This window comes from Periplaneta americana, chromosome 11 (assembly GCF_040183065.1).
Source record: "Periplaneta americana isolate PAMFEO1 chromosome 11, P.americana_PAMFEO1_priV1, whole genome shotgun sequence".
NCBI classification, from domain to species: Eukaryota; Metazoa; Arthropoda; class Insecta; order Blattodea; family Blattidae; genus Periplaneta; species Periplaneta americana.
Genome location: NC_091127.1, coordinates 2,581,877 through 2,603,241, shown reverse-complemented (window position 1 = coordinate 2,603,241; position 21,365 = coordinate 2,581,877). Strand labels below are relative to the sequence as shown.

The 21,365-nt window shown below is 35.6% G+C and overlaps 1 protein-coding gene across 1 annotated transcript in view; it reads right to left on the bottom strand.

Annotated features, from left to right (window-relative positions):
- Positions 1–21,365, bottom strand: part of LOC138708672 (uncharacterized) — a 106,093-nt gene that overhangs the window by 34,396 nt on the left and 50,332 nt on the right. Inside the window, exon 4 of the mRNA XM_069838759.1 lies at positions 4,482–4,635. Within this exon, the coding sequence (XP_069694860.1) occupies positions 4,482–4,635 (154 nt within the window). The remainder of the gene's footprint in view (positions 1–4,481; positions 4,636–21,365) is intronic.

Sequence of the window (21,365 nt, the reverse complement as noted above, 5' to 3'; positions counted from 1 at the left end):
GTTTCAGCTCTACGTGCTGATGATTTATCCACTAAGCCACACCGGATACCACCCCGGCGCCAGACAGAATCGTCTCAGATTAAGCTCCAAATCTTGGGTTCTCTCTAGTGGCCGCCCTCTGCACTACGTCATAGATGTCTATGAACGTAGGACCGAAGTCCACACATGTGCTGAGGTGCACTCGTTATGAGTGACTAGTTGGCCGGGATCCGACGGAATAAGCGCCGTCTTAAATCACGAAGTGATTTACGCATATCATATATATTATTTTAATGTACCGAAGTACATATGATATTTCCATGCAGATATTCTGCGTCATCATGCGATGAAAGAGTAATGGAACGGTGTGGCTTAGTGGATAAAGCATCAGCACGCAGAGCTGAAAACCCGGGTTCAAATCCCGGCGCCGGAGAGAATTTTTCTCTGTTCCATTACTCTTTCATCGTATTTTGTTTTTACTTAAATTTTTATTGTACCTGAGTTTTTGAATGTACTTCACTCCCACCCCTTCTAGTAATGAAGTTCCAACTGTGCTCTACACACAGATCCAAGACCGCATATAGTAAACAGCACTGAGTTAGTCAGTATAGTACGTTCCAGAAATATGTTCGCGTTTTCCAGTGACGAAAGAGCTTTCAGTATTGAATCATATTTTCGCACAGGTGCTGTCCGTTTGCCTACGTCGCATCCCTATTTCCCCCACCTGCTTCTGCTCGCCCCTCTGTAAAAGCTGGGCTGTCTTAGCTCTTTTCTGAAAACATTAATTTCTGTTAGGAATTGGACGTTTACGTAATATTATACAACTGTTTAAAATAACTTAAATAAAAGGGCCTCGTTAAGTAATTAACTGTCACGTGATTTTCCCCCTTTCTACGATCCTGCGACATAACCACTTGGACGGACAGTAGATAGCATGTCTGAGTAATTTTATCTGTGCAGTCGGGCAGAAGTGAAGATTGAATTTACAGTACGTAAGGTACTCTTTTATAGAGTAGGTACAGAATTATTTGAACATGAGTTACTAGTACGAAGGACGAAACTGGCAATTGGAATTAGATGCAATAGTCTATAGTGCGATAATATGCACAAAAGAACTAAAGCCTGTGTCGAAATGTACGGCCACCATTTTCAAAAATGTTTTTAAATATCCATATTATGATTATTTTTCAATTTAACTTCATTCTCTATATTGTACGCTAATGTGCTGTAGACAGTATAATATACACTGCATAATGAATACGTTCGAATTGCTAACTCAGTTCGTGAGTAAAAACACCTATTCCTAATACAGTACTGTATTAAGATTAAACAAAAACCTAATGAAAATTATCGAACTCAAAATCGCGATATTTCCTAGTTTACGTAAATGGATGAACTACTTTTCTTCCCTCCTATACCTAGTAAAGTGATTTGTTTGTGTGTTACGCCAGTATCATCGAACTGCAGTCGTGGAAGGGGGAGCAATCTGTCTTTCCGGTTCTCTAAAGGTAGAACCAGGTTAATATTAAAAATGTTAGTAAAAATAAAATGATGTCCCTGTACAAGAACATACACGTTAGCAACAAGCAAAGCATCAAATCCGTGTCGTGTTGCTGTCGCTTGTCGTTCCAGTGGGCGCTCTGCCTCAGAGTGCATTATGGGAGTGAGCCTTCAGCACAGAGAAGCATCGGTTCTGAGGAAGCAAACTGAGGCGTACAGGAATGGTGTTTATTTTTAACGTCTTCGATCTGTGCGCTATATAAATTGTATCTTTTTAATCGGATTGGGAAGAATGCTGAATCTGAATTAAATTCATCTGTAGATATACATGTATTGAAAATCGATGGCATTTGTTTAGGTTTCCTTTGTGCTGTCATAAAATTGAAGAGGCGGGGCTAGACAGGTGTGCTCGAGGAGAGAGCTCTCGTTTGCAGCTCGCCTGTGCTTTCATAGCATGGACTCCTGCATCTAATAATGCATTATGAGTGCAACATAATGCATATATGGCAAAAAAATAGCGGCTATTGACGCAGTTCTTGTGCGCGATGCTATTCTTGGATATTTACGTATGTAGCAAGATATAGGATAAAATATTTTCTTGAGTATTCAGATCTGAACTTAAATGGATGAGACGTAAGAAATCCTATCATAAGAAGGTTTACACGGTATCTGAATCAATCTTCTACAGACAAGAGGGTGTACTATGCTTACGTATGTACAACAAGAATTGTGCGCTTGTCTTATATTCTAAATATAAGCTGTCAGCATTAGATTGTCATAATCACAGCAGCGCTAGCGATGTATTTACGCCTAGAGTACGAATAATAAAGGATTAGCAGGTTAAGTCCATCATTATTTGGGTACACGTTGCAGACCAGCGGTTACATTTGTGACGGAATCGTAAGCTGTACAGATTCGTAAATCGAAGACACTCATTATAACTAGCAGCAAAAATTGAAAATGTTTAAAAAGAATGTCAAATCTTGATCTTTGGAGTGGAATGGCTCTCATACTAAAATAAGGAAATGAAACTAGACAGATTCAGTTCATAAAATAACATAATAATAATAGTAATAATAATAAATTAATTTAAACACCACTATGATATTCTTCATTCATCTGAATTTCGAAGTAAGTCATAGCAGAGTTCAGTCAGCAAGGATGTTAATTATCTAATATAAATATTTTAATCAATTGGAAATTTATGTTTTGAAGAGGTGGAGAAGTTCAAATATCTTGGAGCAACAATAACGAATATAAATGATACTCGGGAGGAAATTAAACGCAGAAGTAATATGGGAAATGCCTGTTATTATTCGGTTGAGAAGCTTTTGTCATCCAGTCTGCTGTCGAAAAATCTGAAAGTTAGAATTTATAAAACAGTTATATTACCGGTTGTTCTGTATGGTTGTGAAACTTGGACTCTCACTTTGATAGAGGAACAGAGATTAAGGGTGTTTGAAAATAAGGTGTTCTTCACCTGACATAATTAGGAACATTAAATCCAGACGTTTGAGATGGGCAGGGGATGTAGCACGTATGGGCGAATCCAGAAATGCATATAGAGTGTTAGTTGGGAGGCCGGAGGGAAAAAGACCTTTAGGGAGGCCAAGACGTAGATGGGAGGATAATATTAAAATGGATTTGAGGGAGGTGGGATATGATGATAGGGAATGGATTAATCTTGCTCAGGATAGGGGCCAATGGCGGGCTTATGTGAGGGCGGCAATGAACCTCCGGGTTCCTTAAAAGCCAGTAAGTAAGTAAATATTTTAATCAAATTTCAGAACTCACGATTAACTCAAAAGCCTTAAGCGATGAAAATATTTTTTAAACAATTCGAAATTAGCTCCAATTTTACATGAAAATCCGCCGTTTACAAAGGAAAGTTTGTCACTCTGTATGCAGAATATTGTCCTTCAAGCAAAAAGACTTGTGAGTTTAACTCACTGTAAATCGGAAACCGGTAAAAATTTTGAGTTGCTACAACTTTAAAAGTAATTTCCATTTACTCTCAACATTTCTCTCGTTTTGACCCCCATCTAAAGTTAGAGAAAAATTTGCCGGTGACCAACTTTTGAAGGTGTAAATGTCTATTTTGAACAGATCACTTCGAAGTTAGTATTTTTTTCCTGACTTAAAAAATAATGTTTTTATTTTGAATTATTTTCTCTTTTTAGCTGCTTTCCTTAGACACTAACGTGTCAATCATAAAACTCACAGCGCGTTTGACTGACTGTCATAGGAGCTATGACACGAAATGTTTTAATGGAGCCGTAAATATTCTTTCTTGTCTCTTAGCTGCAATCAGTAGACAGAACTGTTCCGTAAAAACATAAGTTTCAGTGTAGCCACTGGATATGGCGAACATGGTGAACATAGCAAACATCGCGTGCATAGCGTAGCGCTCTGTGTGACGTCAGCATTATGCATACATACTGTATAAAGTTTTCATACCTCTTCACAATTTTCAGTCTAAGCCATTCCCAGAGGTCTTTCAAACATATGAGCCGTTCAGAGCAAAAGTGTTGTAAGTTAAAATTGGGTAATGAGGTTTAAAGTAAAAATTCTGTAAAATACAGAGTAAAGTAGCAATTAATATATCCTATGATTACTAATAGTTTAAATAAACTGAATATTAATTGCTACTTTGCGCTGTATTTTACAGAATGTTTACTTTAAACCTCATTACCCATTTTTGACTTACACCACTTCTGTTCTCAACGACTCATATATTAGACGGCGGGACTCCCACGACGCGGTATTAGCATGACGCCGGACTTCCACACAAGAGAACGGGATTCGAACCCACATACGGTAGTTTCCACTTAATATTAAAACTGTGGTCGGTAAACAAGCATCATTTCGAGATTAGTAGGAATCTTAGATTTTGTATTTCTCTCTTACAGACTGTTTTCTACATGGGGGCAATGAAGAAAGTTTAAATCTTTTCTACTTAACATGTTCATTGACTTAATATTTGCTCAAACTCTCGCACTCACGGGCCCATCGTCTTGAAGTCCTTCAGCACCCACTTGTAGTAACATATCTTGGGGGCCGCGCTCTCGTCACAGGGCCTGTAGCAGGACGTGTTGCTGAAGTAGTGCCTGTCCTTGATGACGTCAGGCTGCAGGTACTGCTCTAAATTGACAGCCTCTGAAACAAATTTAACACGCTGGAAATAATTACCACGATATTGTTATAAACGCCTCCGGAGTAATTTGCCAACTGAGCAAATTCAGACAGTTCGGTACTGGCAGAAATTCTGATATTTACGCCCGAGTTACAGTGACAATAAACATATAACTTGTAGTCCCTTTTATTTATTTTTATTTATTTATTTATTTGTTTATTTACTTACTTACTTATTTATTTATTTACTCATTTATTTATTTACTTACTTACTTATTTACTTACTTATTTATTTACTTACATACTTATTTACTTATTTATTTATTTACTTATTTATTTACTTAATTATTTACTTACTTATTTACTTACATACATATTTATTTATTTATTTATTTATTTACTTACTTACTCACTTATTTACTTACTTATTTATTTACTTATTTATTTACTTACTTACTTACTCACTTATTTACTTACCTATTTATTTACTTATTTATTTATTTACTTACTTATTTACTTACATACCTATTTATTGATTTACTTACTTACTTTACCTACTTACTTACTTATTTATTTATTTATTTATTTACTAACTTACTTATTTATTTATTTACTTACTTATTTACTTCCTTACTTATTTATTTACTTATTTATTTATTTATTTACTCGCTTATTTACTTACAGACTTATTTATTTATTTAGTTACATATTTATTTATTTACTTACTTATTTTACTTACTTAGTAATTTATTTATTTATTTACTTACTTACTCACTTATTTACTTACTTACTTATTTATTTATTTACTTACTTTACTTACTTATTTATTTACTTACTTACTCACTTATTTACTTATTTATTTATTTATTTATTTATTTATTTATTTATTTATTTATTTATTTACGCACTTATTTACTTACATACTTATTTATTTATTTAGTTACTTATTTATTTATTTACTTATTTATTTTACTTACTTAGTAATTTATTTATTTATTTACTTACTTACTCACTTACTTACTTACTTATTTATTTACTTACTTACTTTACTTATTTATTTATTTATTTACTTACTTACTCACTTATTTACTTACTTATTTATTTATTTATTCATTCATTCTGGTAGAATTAAGGCCATGAGGCCTTCTCTTCCACACTACCAGAAGTGAAATACACAATGAAACAATGACAAAAATAGTACCTAATATTAATAGTCATACTTAAATATAAAAATCATTTTCATCCACATTAACAAGCTTACACATAATGAGATATTAACTGAACATGATACATAATTAAGTTATTTACAATTCATATCCTAATTCTACTTTATGATAGGCCTAAATGACAATTTATACAAACACACAGAATAACCTATAAAAATCGGCTAACACAAATCAATTTCATGGAAAAGTACGTAATTCTTAATTCTCAATTTAAGTTGATTAACCGTTCGGCAATCCCTGACATGACGAGGTAAGCAGTTCCATAGGTGACAAACTGACGTACACACTGAAACTGTAGTGGAAAAAAATTCAGGATATCAAGATAGTTAACTCCATTTGGGCATAACTATAAAGGTGAAAACCTACGAATATTACCTGAAATATATGCAGAGCACTTGTAGAGTGTAACGCTGAGGAAAATGCAGTTCACGGCGACGGCTAGGGTAGATACCATCGCAGATACAACTCAGAAGTAAATTCGTGTGACAATTTTCCTTGTGAAGCTATAGACAAATAAAAATATTTTGTTTTCAACATATTTTTATGAATAAATACGAGGGGGATCCAGGAAATAACGACCGTTCGCGCATACCCGCCGCGCAGCTGACTCCCCTTCCATGTTTGAAGGTCAACTGGCTTCCTTAACATGTGTTCTCATAATGTTGTGAGTACTGGTTGCAACAAGTCGCCATTGTGCATTTTGTGTTACTTCAAAATGAACGACGTGATTGATAATCCCGCCGACTGTGAGGTGAGGAGTGTGATTCGATTTTTGAATGCCCGACATTTGAAACCTGCAGAAATTTACCGGCAATTGAAAGAAGTGTATGGTGATACTGTAATGAATGAAAGAAATGTGAGAAAATGGTGCGAAATATTCAACAATGGGCGAACAAATATCCACGATGAAACTCGACCCGGACGCCCATCACTCATCACAGAAGACCTGAAGTCTAAAGTGAACGACAGAATCTTGCAAGACAGGCGCACATCACTCGACGAATTGCATATTGCCTTTCCTGACATTTCTCGTTCTTTGCTTGGTGAAATTGTGTCGCAACATCTTGGCTACCACAAAATCTGTGCACGATGGGTTCCACGGCAACTGAGTGACCAACACAAAACTCAGAGAATGGCCTCAGGATTCACATTCTTGATGCGATATCACACAGATGGAGACGCCTTTCTTGATCAAATTGTGACTGGTGATGAGACCTGGGTGTCTCACAACAACCCAGAGACCAAGCGCCAATCACGTCAGTGGCATCATTCCTCATCACCCAAGAAACCGAGAAAATTCAAACAGACTTTCTCAACACAGAAAGTCATGGCTACTGTCTTTTGGGATCGCAAAGGTGTTCTTTTGCTGGATTTCATGCCAAAAAGCACTACGATCAATGCAAATCGTTATTGTGAGACTTTACGAAAACTACGGCGAGCCACCCAAAACAAGAGGCGAGGAATGCTTTCGAGAGGAGTTGTGCTTCTTCACGACAACGCCCGCCCGCACACTGCTGCTTCAACTCGAGAATTGCTGGATCAATTCGGTTGGGAAATCTTTGATCATCCGCCCTATAGTCCAGACCTTGTTCCTAGCGATTTTCACCTTTTCACTAAGCTGAAAGACTTTCTGGGTGGTACGCGTTTTGGAAGTGATGAAGAGTTGAAGAAGACAGTGAACACCTGGCTTAATGAACTGGCGGCAGAGGAGTATAACACGGGAATTCTAAAGCTAGTGAACAGATACGACAAATGTTTAAATGTAGGTGGTGATTATGTAGAGAAGTAAAGGAAGCTTCAGTTATGTAACAGACTTTGTTTTTTCAAATAAATATATATATTTTTTTTAATTATTACAACAAAACGGTCGTTATTTCCTGGGTCCCCGTAGTATATATTTTTATCTGCTTCTATCTTGACTAATCTGTAGAACACTATACTCAGTGCCTGTTTTTGAAGACAGGCTGCATGGCTGTGTTAGTTGGCAACACTGAGCACTATTGGATTTAAAATTGCGTATCATGTATCATATACGTCATAGTACGCATATAATTATCATATTATACTTTACAGTATGCACACTTTTGCGTAGTATAGGACTACAGTTTCATATCCCGTTGTGTACATGATCTCTGATTTAACCCGTGAATTTTTGTTTAGGCAGCCCAAATATCAATCCAGACATGTGGGAGGTATTTAAAGGTTTCGCAGGCGGAATCAGGGATGTGTATAACGTCCGTTGACCGTCATGTGAATGTTACGAATTTTAGCTTTCGTGCGCTGAAGTTGGTAAATATGCTACTACTGATACATAAAAATGTTTATGCTCGACCATGCCGAAATGTAGTAATTATACACCTGGTAGTAGCCCATTAATGCACCTCATTAAAGTACACCTATTCATTATGATTCAGTTGTTCAGCCAATGACAGATCACCTTTTTACCGTTATAAACCCGCCAGTATCGATTATATTCTCGGATATGCAATAGAAAGACAATTAGCGAAACGTCACGGAGGCTGGAAATCCAATACTGTCGCAGAAGGTTATGTTCTGTTACTATAATAATTAGCGTTAATTGTAAATAATATTCAAATAAATTCAATTTGTCATCTCGTTTTTCAATTCTAAATCAATTTCCAGGTTATATCAAGACCAATGTTCTCTAGATTATATCCTAGATCATATATGTAACAGATATGTCGGGCTTATAGGCTTTGAGGTTAACAACTTTTGTCAGGTTTACTACGCTGCCATCTAGTTGTTACATAAGGAGTCACGTCATAATTCCCATTTGAATTGCATTAGCGACTGTGCTGCCATCTCGTGTTCGTTTAAGGCGGACGGGTGGCGATCCTGGCGGTTGTTCTCTTCAAAGTGCTGCCGATTTTAATGTAGCGAGGAGTTATCTGTTACATATATGATCTAGGGTTATATCAAGGTCAATGATATTCGTGCCTCGGAAAAAATCAATACTTTCGCGTCTGCGCACATCTCACAATTCAGGTCAGTTCCGTTCGTCACTTACATAACCACAACATGAAAACTTATGAATAATTTCAAGTTAGAAATATGATCGAGCATAAAAAGTCGTGTGAAACTTGCCTATAATTGTAATTAAGACGCTCGTATGAAAATTATGAAACTCGCTTGCGCTCGTTTCATAAACAAACATACTCGCATCTTAATTACTACTATTATAGGCTCGTTCCATAATGTACTATTTATTTATTAATTATGTTTTATGTTCCACAGTTCACTTTGCACGTAGATGCCATGTTCTGAAATAAAGGCAGGTGTAGGAAGTATGTCCATAAATAGCGGAAGTCTCTGATCAGCTCCCTCCGCCCATCTAAATCTCTGATCAAACACTTGTGCGGCAAGTCATAACTTTGTCTACAGACGAGGTTGAAGGCTACAGGCGCCGTGTACATATCGCTCACCCTGCTGATATTTAGAGAACCCTACCTTTACCTCTCATCACTAGAAATGCTGCTGAAGGTTAGGAAGTTAGGGCTACTGTATGCCTATAGAGCTTACTTCCTGTTTTTTCCAGCCGCTGATATATTGTTGCTCAGCTGGATGTGTCACATTGCCCCACCTACGTTCTCCTGTGTTATTCTTGCTTAACCTCCTTTCGCAAGACCCAAAATACTCGTAGAATATTCCAGAATGAAATACAAGCGACTATAACACCATAGAGTTAATGTGGGCGAACTGTTACCAAAAAGCTACAGTAAAGCGTCATGTCAGTAAGTATTCCTTCCCTCACGTTCAGTACCCCGTATTACTTGAATGTGCAGCTGTAGTCTGAAATTCTCCTACAACTGACTCGGCTACATAAAGAAGTATCCAACGAAAATTAATATATTTTTATTCATATAGCTTCCCGAGTCACCAGATATTTGTTGTTTTATTTTTAAAGTTCAATATAATTTCAACACTTCAAAAAAACACTGAAATGAGGAAAAATGCTGAAAAAATTCTGTAGGTTATAGTTAGGGTATATTATATTATACTTCGTATGTCTGCACATACATCTTACAGACGTGGACAAATTATTAACAAAATTAACGATTTTTATGATATTTTGTTTTCAAAATTTGACTTTTCAATTTAGACTACAGTTGACAATTTTGGATATTTCCATCATTACAGTAGACAGAAATATGCAAAAATGTCAACTGTAGTTTAAATTGAGGAGTCAAGTTTTGTAAAAATATATAATAAAAATCTTCAATTTTGCTAATAATTTGTAAGTTAGCAAAAATGTCAACTGCATTGAAGAGTCTAATTTTGTAAAAATATAAAACAAAAATCTTCAGTTTTGCTAATAATTTGGAAATATCCAAAATGTCAGCTGTAGTCCAAATTGAAGAATCGAATTTTGTAAAAATATACAATAAAAATCTTCAGTTTTGCTAATAATTTCTAAAAATGCAAAAATATCAAATGTAGTCCAAATTGAGGAGTTAAATTTTGAAAAAATATGCAACACTAATCTTCAATTTTGCTAATAATTTGGAAATACACAAAAATGTCAACTGTAGTCTAAATTGAAGAATTATATTTTGTAAAAATATGTAATAAAAATGTTCAATTTTGCTAATAATTTGTCCACGTCTGTATATCATAATCATGTATGAAGTATAGTATACTGTACTCTCAGGACACAGGAGGATATATTTCTGTCCAGTGACTCCTAGAATAGTTAAGAGAAAAATTGTGATTCTCATTGCGTCATAGTTTATGTTCCAGAAGGAAAGATTTAGATGTCCTGTCTTTATCCAGAATTCTTCAAGTTAATCTATGAATCTTTCATAAACAATGTAAAAATTCGTGTTTCTGCGAAAGGCACGAGAAATGATATTTTTTCTACAACTGATATTTTAAATCTTTCCCAGGTTTCCAGGTGCACTAAAACTAACAACTTGTATAGCAGTAAATATGATCTATTTACGTTATAAGTTCAGAATTTGCATAATGATAAATATTTAGCTTACGAGTAATTGTATCATATCATAGGCTATATCATATCCTATCATATCATATCATATCATATCATATCATATCATATCATATCATATCATATCATATCATATCGTATAATAATAGTAATAATAATAATAATAATATTAATACGAGTAATAAATTATTATTTTGTTTTTATTGTTGTTGTTATTTAGTCAACACCAATAAGGCATCACTCATGAAGAAACTAAGGCAGGAGATAATGTGTTAGGGTTGCCAGTTCCTTTACCCCTTCTTTGCATAGCCTACATCACTGACTTACTACACTAATCAGACTTCAGATGTACTGTATACAAACAATTTTTTTTCTTCTTCTGAGGCGACGCTGATACAGGGTGCGTCAGAAAGAACGGATGGATTTCACATGGCAAGAAAATTGTAAAGATTCATCAAATCAAAAATTTATTGTTATCAACATATTCACCAATACATGCAGTTTATTTATGGAAAACAACATTATCCATATGATGTCCTTGGCTTTCAATACAGGCATCGAGGCGTTTTCTGATGTTCGCCATCACTTTCACAGTCATAGCTGGTGCAATTGCCACGATTTCTTCGCGAATCGCTGTCTTCAGTTCGTCCAGTGTATGTGATCGATGTTTACAAACTTACGCCTTCAAATGGTCCCAAAAAAGAAGTCGCAGGGCGCGAGATCTTACCGTAGCCTCGGACAATCTCAGTGCAATAGAATTTCGTCCAGGTGATTTCTTCTTCAATGTTGAACCTGTGATACGAAATGAAGCCACCTACCGCAAAATTGTATTCCGAGTTGGAATCCTAGCGTGACATCCGATGTCGAAATGAGTCCTGAGTGGCGATCACAGACTCCTCATTTTTCAAAAATGTCTCTACGATGAAAGCACGTTGTACACCAGACCAACACCATATTCTCAACTGAAACTGCATTCTATGGCTGACCCAACAGTCGTGGTCCCCCTCACTATATCTCTCTCCTCGTTGCGTATCGATAGTTTGAAATCCATCCGTTCTTTCTGACGCACCCTTTATAACCTCGACAGTTGCGAGCGTCGTTAAATAAATCATAATTATTTTTCTTTCTCTGATACATATCGTCAAGTGAGATGTACTACCTGGTAACAGATGTAGCCTACTTATCAGGCAGAACCTATTGTTATTATTATTATTATTATTATTACTATTATTATTATTATTATTATTATTATTATTATTATTATTATTATTATTATTATTATTATATTATTATTATTATTATTATTATCAATGATATTTTGTATTCTCAAGTAATTTTTTGCCCACATGCTATTGGTCACTACACTAATATTAGGAAGAAATAAATGAATAGAATTATTTGTTATTGAACTTCCATTAATCGACGAGAACTTGTGCAGCTGAACATTATCATTCAAATTCTTGATCACTTAAGGTAACAGGACAAAACACACAGTGTGATACACATTACGTACGGTAGTCATTATTATTTCTACTATTACTATTATTGTTATTCATTCAGCAAAGGCGTACTGGGTTGCAAATGTGACGGCTGGGCTCAAGGGAGTAGGTGTTATATTGTAGACAAAGTTAAAGAATTACCCCAAAAGGTCCAAAACTCCTAAACACGAAAAAATGACAGCTTGCATCCACAAAGAAAATATCTAAATACATATTCTGATTTAACGATTGAAATTATGTAACTTAGAAAACAAATGATGTGCAAATCTTGCACTAGTTAAAACAATATCAGATATAAATACAGTGATCAATAGGCTACACTTTACTTTATGTTCTGGTGAGAGTAGCAGGAGAGCCATGATAATGCTGAAGACTGTGTTATTGAGTGCATGCAACATGATTACTCAGCTAAACAACGTGTGGTGCGGTCCTCAGTCAGCAGGCAGTCTTACGTTAGTGAATGCAATTCTCTGAACTTCACCTTCATAACTTGGAAACACTAGAAGTCGAGAGTTAAGGCTGGTTCACAATAAACCGGAAACGAGAATCGGAACGAAAATGGTACAATTGTTAAAATGTGTACATTTAAATGTGAGCATTCACAATTAACGAAAAGCTTGCCGGAGCCCGGGATCGGGAACGGAGAGTTGGCCAAGTTTCAACTTTGGCGTTCACGTTTCCGATCACAGCCCACTAGATTCATTCTATTGCCATCTAAAAGCTAATTTGTCGTCGTATATTTTGTAGCAAGAAGACCGTGACATAACCTATGCATTATTTTGTTCTGTGCTGTGCATCATGGAGCAAGTTTTATTTGATGAGATTCTAATATTGAGTGTTGAGGAAAATCCTCACGTTTACGATAAGCGGCGCGCCTCGTATAAAGATGAGAAAATGAAGGAGAATACGTGGCTTTCAATAGCTGCATCTTTGAACACCGATCGTAAGTAAATCATATTTTATTACTGTATTGGTTGTATTACATACTACATATTCATGCTTCAATTCAATAACTACTGCTGTGTTCATTTTTGTTCTATTACAAATGTTTCTTCTGTAATTATTTTACGTTATGGTAGACTTAAAATAGGTTGTGATAATAAAGATGCATGGGCATATTTATAGTACCGTTGAAATTTCGAAGTTGGTTAACCTGTGTTTAATTTGGCTGCCTTGTACTCATGAGAGAACGCCATTGGTCAATTATACACAAATAACATCAGAATGCGTAATATCGACTTTACATATCGTTATTGACATACATATCGATATGCATAGTCGTCTACGTTCTAGGTTTATTGTGAATCAAAAATGTTCATATTCACTTTCTCTGCTTCTCATTTTCATTCTGGTTCTCGTTCCCGGTTTATTGTGAACCAGCCTTTAACAGTCACGAACACTAAAATAATAATAATAATAATAATAATAATAATAATAATAATAATAATAATAATAATGTCGCATAAAGCCATTCACACAGTATTTGAATGTCCATAGTCACACTCGCACAAAAATAAACTTAAAATATTATGAAGAAATATCCAACACCATTTATTACTCTTCCCGTGTACAAGAGCTGCTTTATCAATGTTAATATTATCCAGACTTACAAGCCGCCGCTGTATTTAAGTAGAACACGTAAGCACTCGAGTAATACAAGTCCATCACACTTCACCGTCACCACACTACCTGGTCGAGTACTTCTGTCTTGTGGTCGGAAAACCATCGTTCCTCGTACACCTGGAAGCTAACTATTTTACTTCTCACATTCTTTCTCCGTAAACTGAGGAATCATGATACATTTGCAGTCCAAGAATGGTTTATTTACAAACGTTAGGTTTGATAGATGCGTCGTTTACTTAAACATTCCCTGTATCACGTCGTGTTGTGTCATTTGTCAAAACAACGCAGGGGATTTGTTGCGATATGAAAGATTTCGTAACATGAAGACTTAAAGAGTGGCATGTCGTTTCAACGCCCTCATTGAGCAAAATATGGAAGGCAAGGCAACTCCTGTTTCGTTGCTTATTGCTACAGTTCAGACTTTTGTCCGCAACGTCGACTGGTCTGCCATTTTGTCTTGTGCTTACTTACTTACTTACTGGCTTTTAAGAAACCCAGAGGTTCATTGCCACCCTCACATAAGCCCGCCATTGGTCCCTATCCTGAGCAAGATCAATCCATTCTCTATCATCAAATCCATTTTAATATTATCTTCCCATCTACGTCTCGGCCTCCCTAAAGGTCTTTTTCCCTCCGGCCTCCCAACTAACACTCTATATGCATTTATGGATTCGCCCATGCTACATGCCCTGCCCATCTCAAACGGCTAGATTTCATGTTTCTAATTACGTCAGGTGAAGCATACAATGAGTGTAATTCTGTGTTATGTAACTTTCTCCATTCTCCTGTAACTTCATCCCTCTTAGCCCCGAATATTTTCCTAAGCACCTTATTCTCAAACACCGTTAATCTCTGTTCCTCTCTCAAGGTGAGAGTCCAAGTTTCACAACCATACAGAACAACCGGTAATATAACTGTTTTATAAATTCTAACTTTCAGATTTTTTGACAGCAGACTGGATGATAAAAGCTTCTCAACCGAATAATAACACGCATTTCCCATATTTATTCTGTGTTTAATTTCCTCCCGAGTATCATTTATATTTGTTACTGTTCATAGAAGCTATCCTTTATATGGTCGTCTTTCTCTTCTGTAGGGGCAAGAGCACTTATAACTACGATATCGCACCATCTACCCTTAAGTACTAAACACGATAACCTATCGCTGATAAATTCGACCTTTTTTACTGCTGATTTTATTCTTTTATGAATAAAGAATCCTGTTCCTAATTGGTGATTATCATTTCCTTCCCCATAATACAACAAATAATCTCCTATTTGTGTTATGCCATTCTCATCTAACCTAACCTCCTGTACTCCCACAAAGTCTATTCTATATCTTTGCTGTGGTCGTGCCAGAGAATCAGTCCCAGAAGAAACAGTGTTTTCCACTCAATTTTAGTAGTGCGCTCGTATTGCCCAAGTTATAGTCGCGACGCTGATATTCCCGGCGTGACTCCTCCTCTTTGCTTACGTCTTAGGAAGTGAAGGCTCTATAAAGTCTAGGTAGATAGTATCGTTCGCCATTTTTCTTCTTTCGTTGCCGAGCTACCATACGAGGGATCTATTTGCCACACCGTTAAACATTATCATGTCGTAGCTCCTATGATAATAAATCAAACGCGCTGTAATTCAGCAAATAATTGAGCGGCAAATAACGTCTTCGTGTGCTTTCTGCGAACGCCAACGAAAGAGCCAAAATGGCGGGCGATTATATTAAGTATTTATCGAGCCTTAAGAAATTAATAACGTCTTCCTCAGCGAATCACAAGACGCACACGTTTAAATGTAGCCGACCTGCAACGCGATTGGCTGCCGGAAATTAGAGCGACGGGACTTTAAATCAAGGAGTTCTGGATAAATTTTGTCAACAAAACTGAAGTAAATATTTACTACCTGTTTTATGAAACTTTAGAAAATTAAAACAATTTTCGCTACAGAACAATAAAAATGTGCATGAAATATTCTCTTAATGTCCAAAATATACACATATGTACATGCACGAACAATGATAATAATTGATTAAACATGAAACATCTAATTACTAAGTTTCATTAAGATATGCAGCTCCGATACAAATATGCATTTGATTATTATTATATTTCTCGTCATTAATTATCACCATCACTCTTTTACTGTCTGGAACATTACTATTCGTATCACTACTACTACTATTGCTACTACTGCTGCTGCTGCTGCTACTACCACCACTACCACCACTACCACCACTACTACCACTACTACCACTACTGCTACTGCTACTGCTGCTGCTAATGCTGCTGTAGCTGCTGCTGCTGCTACTGCTACTACTACTACTACTACTACTACCACCACTACCGCCACTACTACCACTACTGCTACTGCTACTGCTACTGCTACTACTACTACTACTACTACTACTACTACTACTACCACCACTACCGCCACTACTACCACTACCACTACTGCTACTGCTACTGCTACTGCTACTGCTACTGCTACTACTACTGCTGCTACTGCTGCTGCTACTGCTACTACTACTGCTACTGCTACTGCTACTGCTACTGCTACTGCTACTACTACTGCTACTGCTACTACTGCTGCTACTGCTGCTGCTACTGCTACTACTACTGCTACTGCTACTGCTACTGCTACTGCTACTGCTTCACAATAGCCCTGCCAAGACTCTGGAATTCGCTACCTGCTTGCATCAGGGACTGTCGAAATAAAATTGAATTCAAACGCAAACTTACTAGGCACTTGGTCAGTAATTGATTTCTTGTAAATAGTTTCCATAATCTATCACAAAATATTTCAATATCCAGTGACTTCATCACTATACAATTTTGTTATTCTAGGTTTAATTTGTAATTCAGTAAATATAAAATATTCTTTGTTTTTCTATGATAAATTATCTAGCTTTCATTAGTCAGGTAATCTTTTCGTACTTTGATTTTTATTGTAATTGTATTTGTAAATTTAATACTAGTTGTAATTTTATTCTTCATATTACAGTTGGAATCTCCTGGTAGAGGGGCAGAGAAGACCTGACGGCCTTATCTCTACCTTACTTACTTACTTATTTGCTTACTTACTTACTTACTTACTTACTTACTTACTTACTTACTTACTTACTTACTTACTTACTTACTTACTTACTGGCTTTTAAGAAACCCGGAGGTTCATTGCCGCCCTCACATAAGCTCGCCATTGGTCCCTATCCTGAGCAAGATTAATCCAGTCTCTATCATCATATCTCACCTCCCTCAAATCCATTTTAATATTATTTTCCATCTACGTCTCGGCCTCCTCAAAGGTCTTTTTCCCTCCGGCCTCCCAACTAACACTCTATATGCATTTCTGGATTCGCCCATACGTGCTACATGCCCTGCCCATCTCAAACGTCTGGATTTAATGTTCCTAATTATGTCAGGTGAAGAATACAATGCGTGCAGTTCTGTGTTGTGTAACTTTCTCCACTCTCCTGTAACTTCATCCCTCTTAGTCCCAAATATTTTCCTAAGCACCTTATTCTCAAACACCCTTAACCTATGTTCCTCTCTCAGAGTCAGAGTCCAAGTTTCACAACCATATAGAAGAACCGGTAATATAACTGTTTTATAAATTCTAACTTTCAGATTTTTTGACAGGAAACTGGATGATAAAAGCTTCTCAACCGAATAATAACACGCATTTCCCATATTTATTCTGCGTTTAATTTCCTCCCGAGTATTATTTATATTTGTTACTGTTGCTCCCAGATATTTGAACTTCTCCACCTCTTCAAAAGATAAATTTCCAATTTTTATATTTCCATTTCGTACAATATTCTCGTCACGAGACATAATCATATATTTTGTGTTTTCGGGATTTACTTCCAAACCTATCTCTTTACTTGCTTCCAGTAAAATTCCCGTGTTTTCCCTAATCGTTTGTGGATTTTCTCCTAACATATTCACTTCATCCACATAGACAAGCAGCTGATGTAACCCGTTCAATTCCAAACCCTCTCTGGACTTTCCTAATGGCATACTCTAGAGCAAAGTTAAAAAGTAAAGTTGATAGTGCATCTCCTTGCTTTAGCCCACAGTGAATTGGAAACACAAATGATAGAAACTGACCTATACCAGGTTAAATAAATAAATAAATACTACTACTATTACTACTACTACTATTATTGCTACTACTACTATTACTACTACTACTACTGCTACTACTACTACTACCATCACCAGTGTTATTGCTGTTACTATCACCAGAATCATTGTTTTCCCTGGAGAAGTCGCTACATACAGTGTCGTCCACATGCTTTAATACTTTCCAGCCCTATTATATGTTCAACTGTCTTTTGTACTGAAAAATACATGCTTTATTCCATTTTATAGAAGGGTAAATTGTCTGGTGAAATACCTGATTCAAGGAAAGGTTTAGGAACTTTTGAAAGCAAATAATAAACCCGAATAGAATAAGAAGGCATTATTCTTACTACTAGTAGCACCATATTTGCTGCCACTTTTATCACCACTGTCATTTTTAGAAAAATACTATCGCTCTTACCACCAATATTACTATAACGATATCACTACTCTTATTATGTATTTCACATAATTATGTTCAAGCATTATTTTAAAACAAACCTATAGCCCGATGCAGACATTAAACATATCTGGACTATCTTTAATTCAATAGAAGAACATGGTTATTATTACAACGTAGTTGTAAATGTAGAAAAATAATTGGAAGATTGGAATCGTAGCCCTTTTCAGTATTTGTTTACTTACTTTTAGTTAAATCATGCTGAATTGTGGCAAACATTCTGCAATTAATCTATTATAAAATGCTTTGCAATCGATTTAAAAAAGGATTTTAAGGACAATAGAAATTTATCAAAGTCATCATAAAGTCACGAAGAAATTACCGTTTCAGAGCATCAACATCTTTTGTTTCCGAGCTTTCAAATTCGTGAAAAAGAAACAAATGACGAATGACAATGAATTTTTCAGCACAAACACTGAGTAGGCCTAGTTGAGATTGTCAACCATAATTTGTTAACCACGCCATATTTAAGACGATAGAATTTTTATGTCCAAGACCAAAACTGTATAAAACATGCTATATATGACAGTTAATGGTAACATAAAATTTTACGAACACCAAATATACCAACAAAGGTGTAATGCTAGAAAATGTATAGACCTAGTGTTTATTCCTTTTCTTTAAAATTTCCATTGACATTTATTATATCTTTAAGAGATTAGACCAAATATTTCTATAGGGTTGCATTAGTTGTTTCCTGGATTTACACTGAACAGTACGTAGCTCGTTTTGTACCAGTTGTAGAATAACATGGCAAAATAAATCAATTATAATGCTTTCGCCAGAGTAAATAGTCTGTTTAAAAGAGAAAATAAATGTTGATTTATATTTCGATGGACGTAGCTATGGTATAAAATGAATAATGATGATTAATATATAATTAAAACAACATTTAAAATAAGTGCTTAAAGAGCGATGTAACTACAGTAGGCTATATCCCACGAAACATTTTGGTGGGTGCTTGATCAGTTTTTTTTCTCTTTCCTTTTCTGTTAACCTCCTCCCTTCCCCCAAACTTAAAATCCACTGAGGTTTAGGTGAGGTTATGTAGCAATGTACCAACACTGGACAGGCACACATCGTCGTCTCTCTGGTCGTGTGGTCAGCACGGCGCACATAACAAGGGACAAAACCCAGTCCCGTTGACGGAAGATAAATTACAAAACGTGCATGAAGAATAGAAAGAAATAATGTGTTGAGAGTTGATTTTTGTTAACTGGAAAGCTCGAAAATAAAAGACATATTTGCAAGGGGTTGTTAGAATATTTGTATGTAATAATAATAATAATAATAATAATAATAATAATAATAATAATAATAATAATACTTATTTACTTACTTACTTACTTATTTACTTACTTACTGGCTTTTAAGGAACCCGGAGGTTCATTGCCGCCCTCACATAAGCCAGCCATTGGTCCCTATCCTGAGCAAGATTAATCCAGTCTCTATCATCATATCCCACCTCCCTCAAATCCATTTTAATATTATCTTCCCATCTACGTCTCGGCCCCCCTAAAGGTCTTTTACCCGCCGGCCTTCCAACTAACACTCTATATGCATTTCTCGATTCGCCCATACGTGCTACATGCCCTGCCCATCTCAAACGTCTGGATTTAATGCTCCTAATTATGTCAGGTGAAGTATACAATGCGTGCAGTTCTGTGTTGTGCAACTTTCTCCATTCTTCTATAACTTCATCTCTCTTAGCCACAAATATTTTCCTAAGCACCTTATTCTCAAACACCCTTAATCTCTGTTCCTCTCTCAAAATGAGAGTCCAAGTTTCACAACCATGAAAAACAACCGGTAATATAACTGTTTTATAAATTCTAACTTTCAGATTTTTTGACAGCAGACTGGATGATAAAAGCTTCTCAACCGAATAATAACAGGCATTAATAATAATAATAATAATAATAATAATAATAATAATAATAATAATAATAATAATAATAATAATAATAATGTAATATAATACAAAAATTACATAAATCGAACCTGGTAGCAGCAAATCTGATACAAAGGAAATGACAACGTATCACTAACTTAACAATATATCGCAAAACAGAGTCTTAATCAAATCTTACCTCTGTATGTAAAATACCGACATCAGTTGATTAGTAATCTTTACAAACAAATACAAAGAACCGATGTGCATGAACAGTGCAAGTTATATACTGGACTCAATAATCTTTGGTTTCGTAATTTTCTTTCGATAATAATTGATTAAAGTAATGACTTCCATTGACAATAAGGTTCACTATCTTTGCGTAGAGAAATTAGTAGTGACCTTTATGAACCAAATAGACAATGATGTACTTGTATGAACTTCGTAGAAAGATGCATGGGCGTTTTTGACCATGAATGTTCAACAAATGTGTCCATTTCTCACGTTTCAGTCTGAAACTTTATTACACAACGATAAAGAAATAATTATTTGTTAATTTCTCACGAATATTGTTAGATGTAGATATTAAATATCAAGAATATGAACAAGAGAGCCTTAATGTTACACGAACAAGGCATTAACGGGCTCACTGTGATCTTTGAAATACGTGTGATGTCACATTTAGATGACTGAATTCAACACTGCGTAAGAATTTCGTCGATGTCATCACAGGAAAAGAAGCAGCCGGCTTTTATTTAATTTGTTTTGTGAATTCGGGTGGATAGAAGGCAAGCAACACTCCTTTTGTAGTCCACATCGTTAGCATTATTCTTGATATACCAGGTTAGTATGAGTTATGGAACCTTACTCGTAACTTTCCTACTTTATATTTTAAGGAGAAACTGTTTGCAAAATTATAGGATGTAAAGAAGAAGAAGAAAAAGAATATTTTGAACATGTTTTCAGAAACTACAT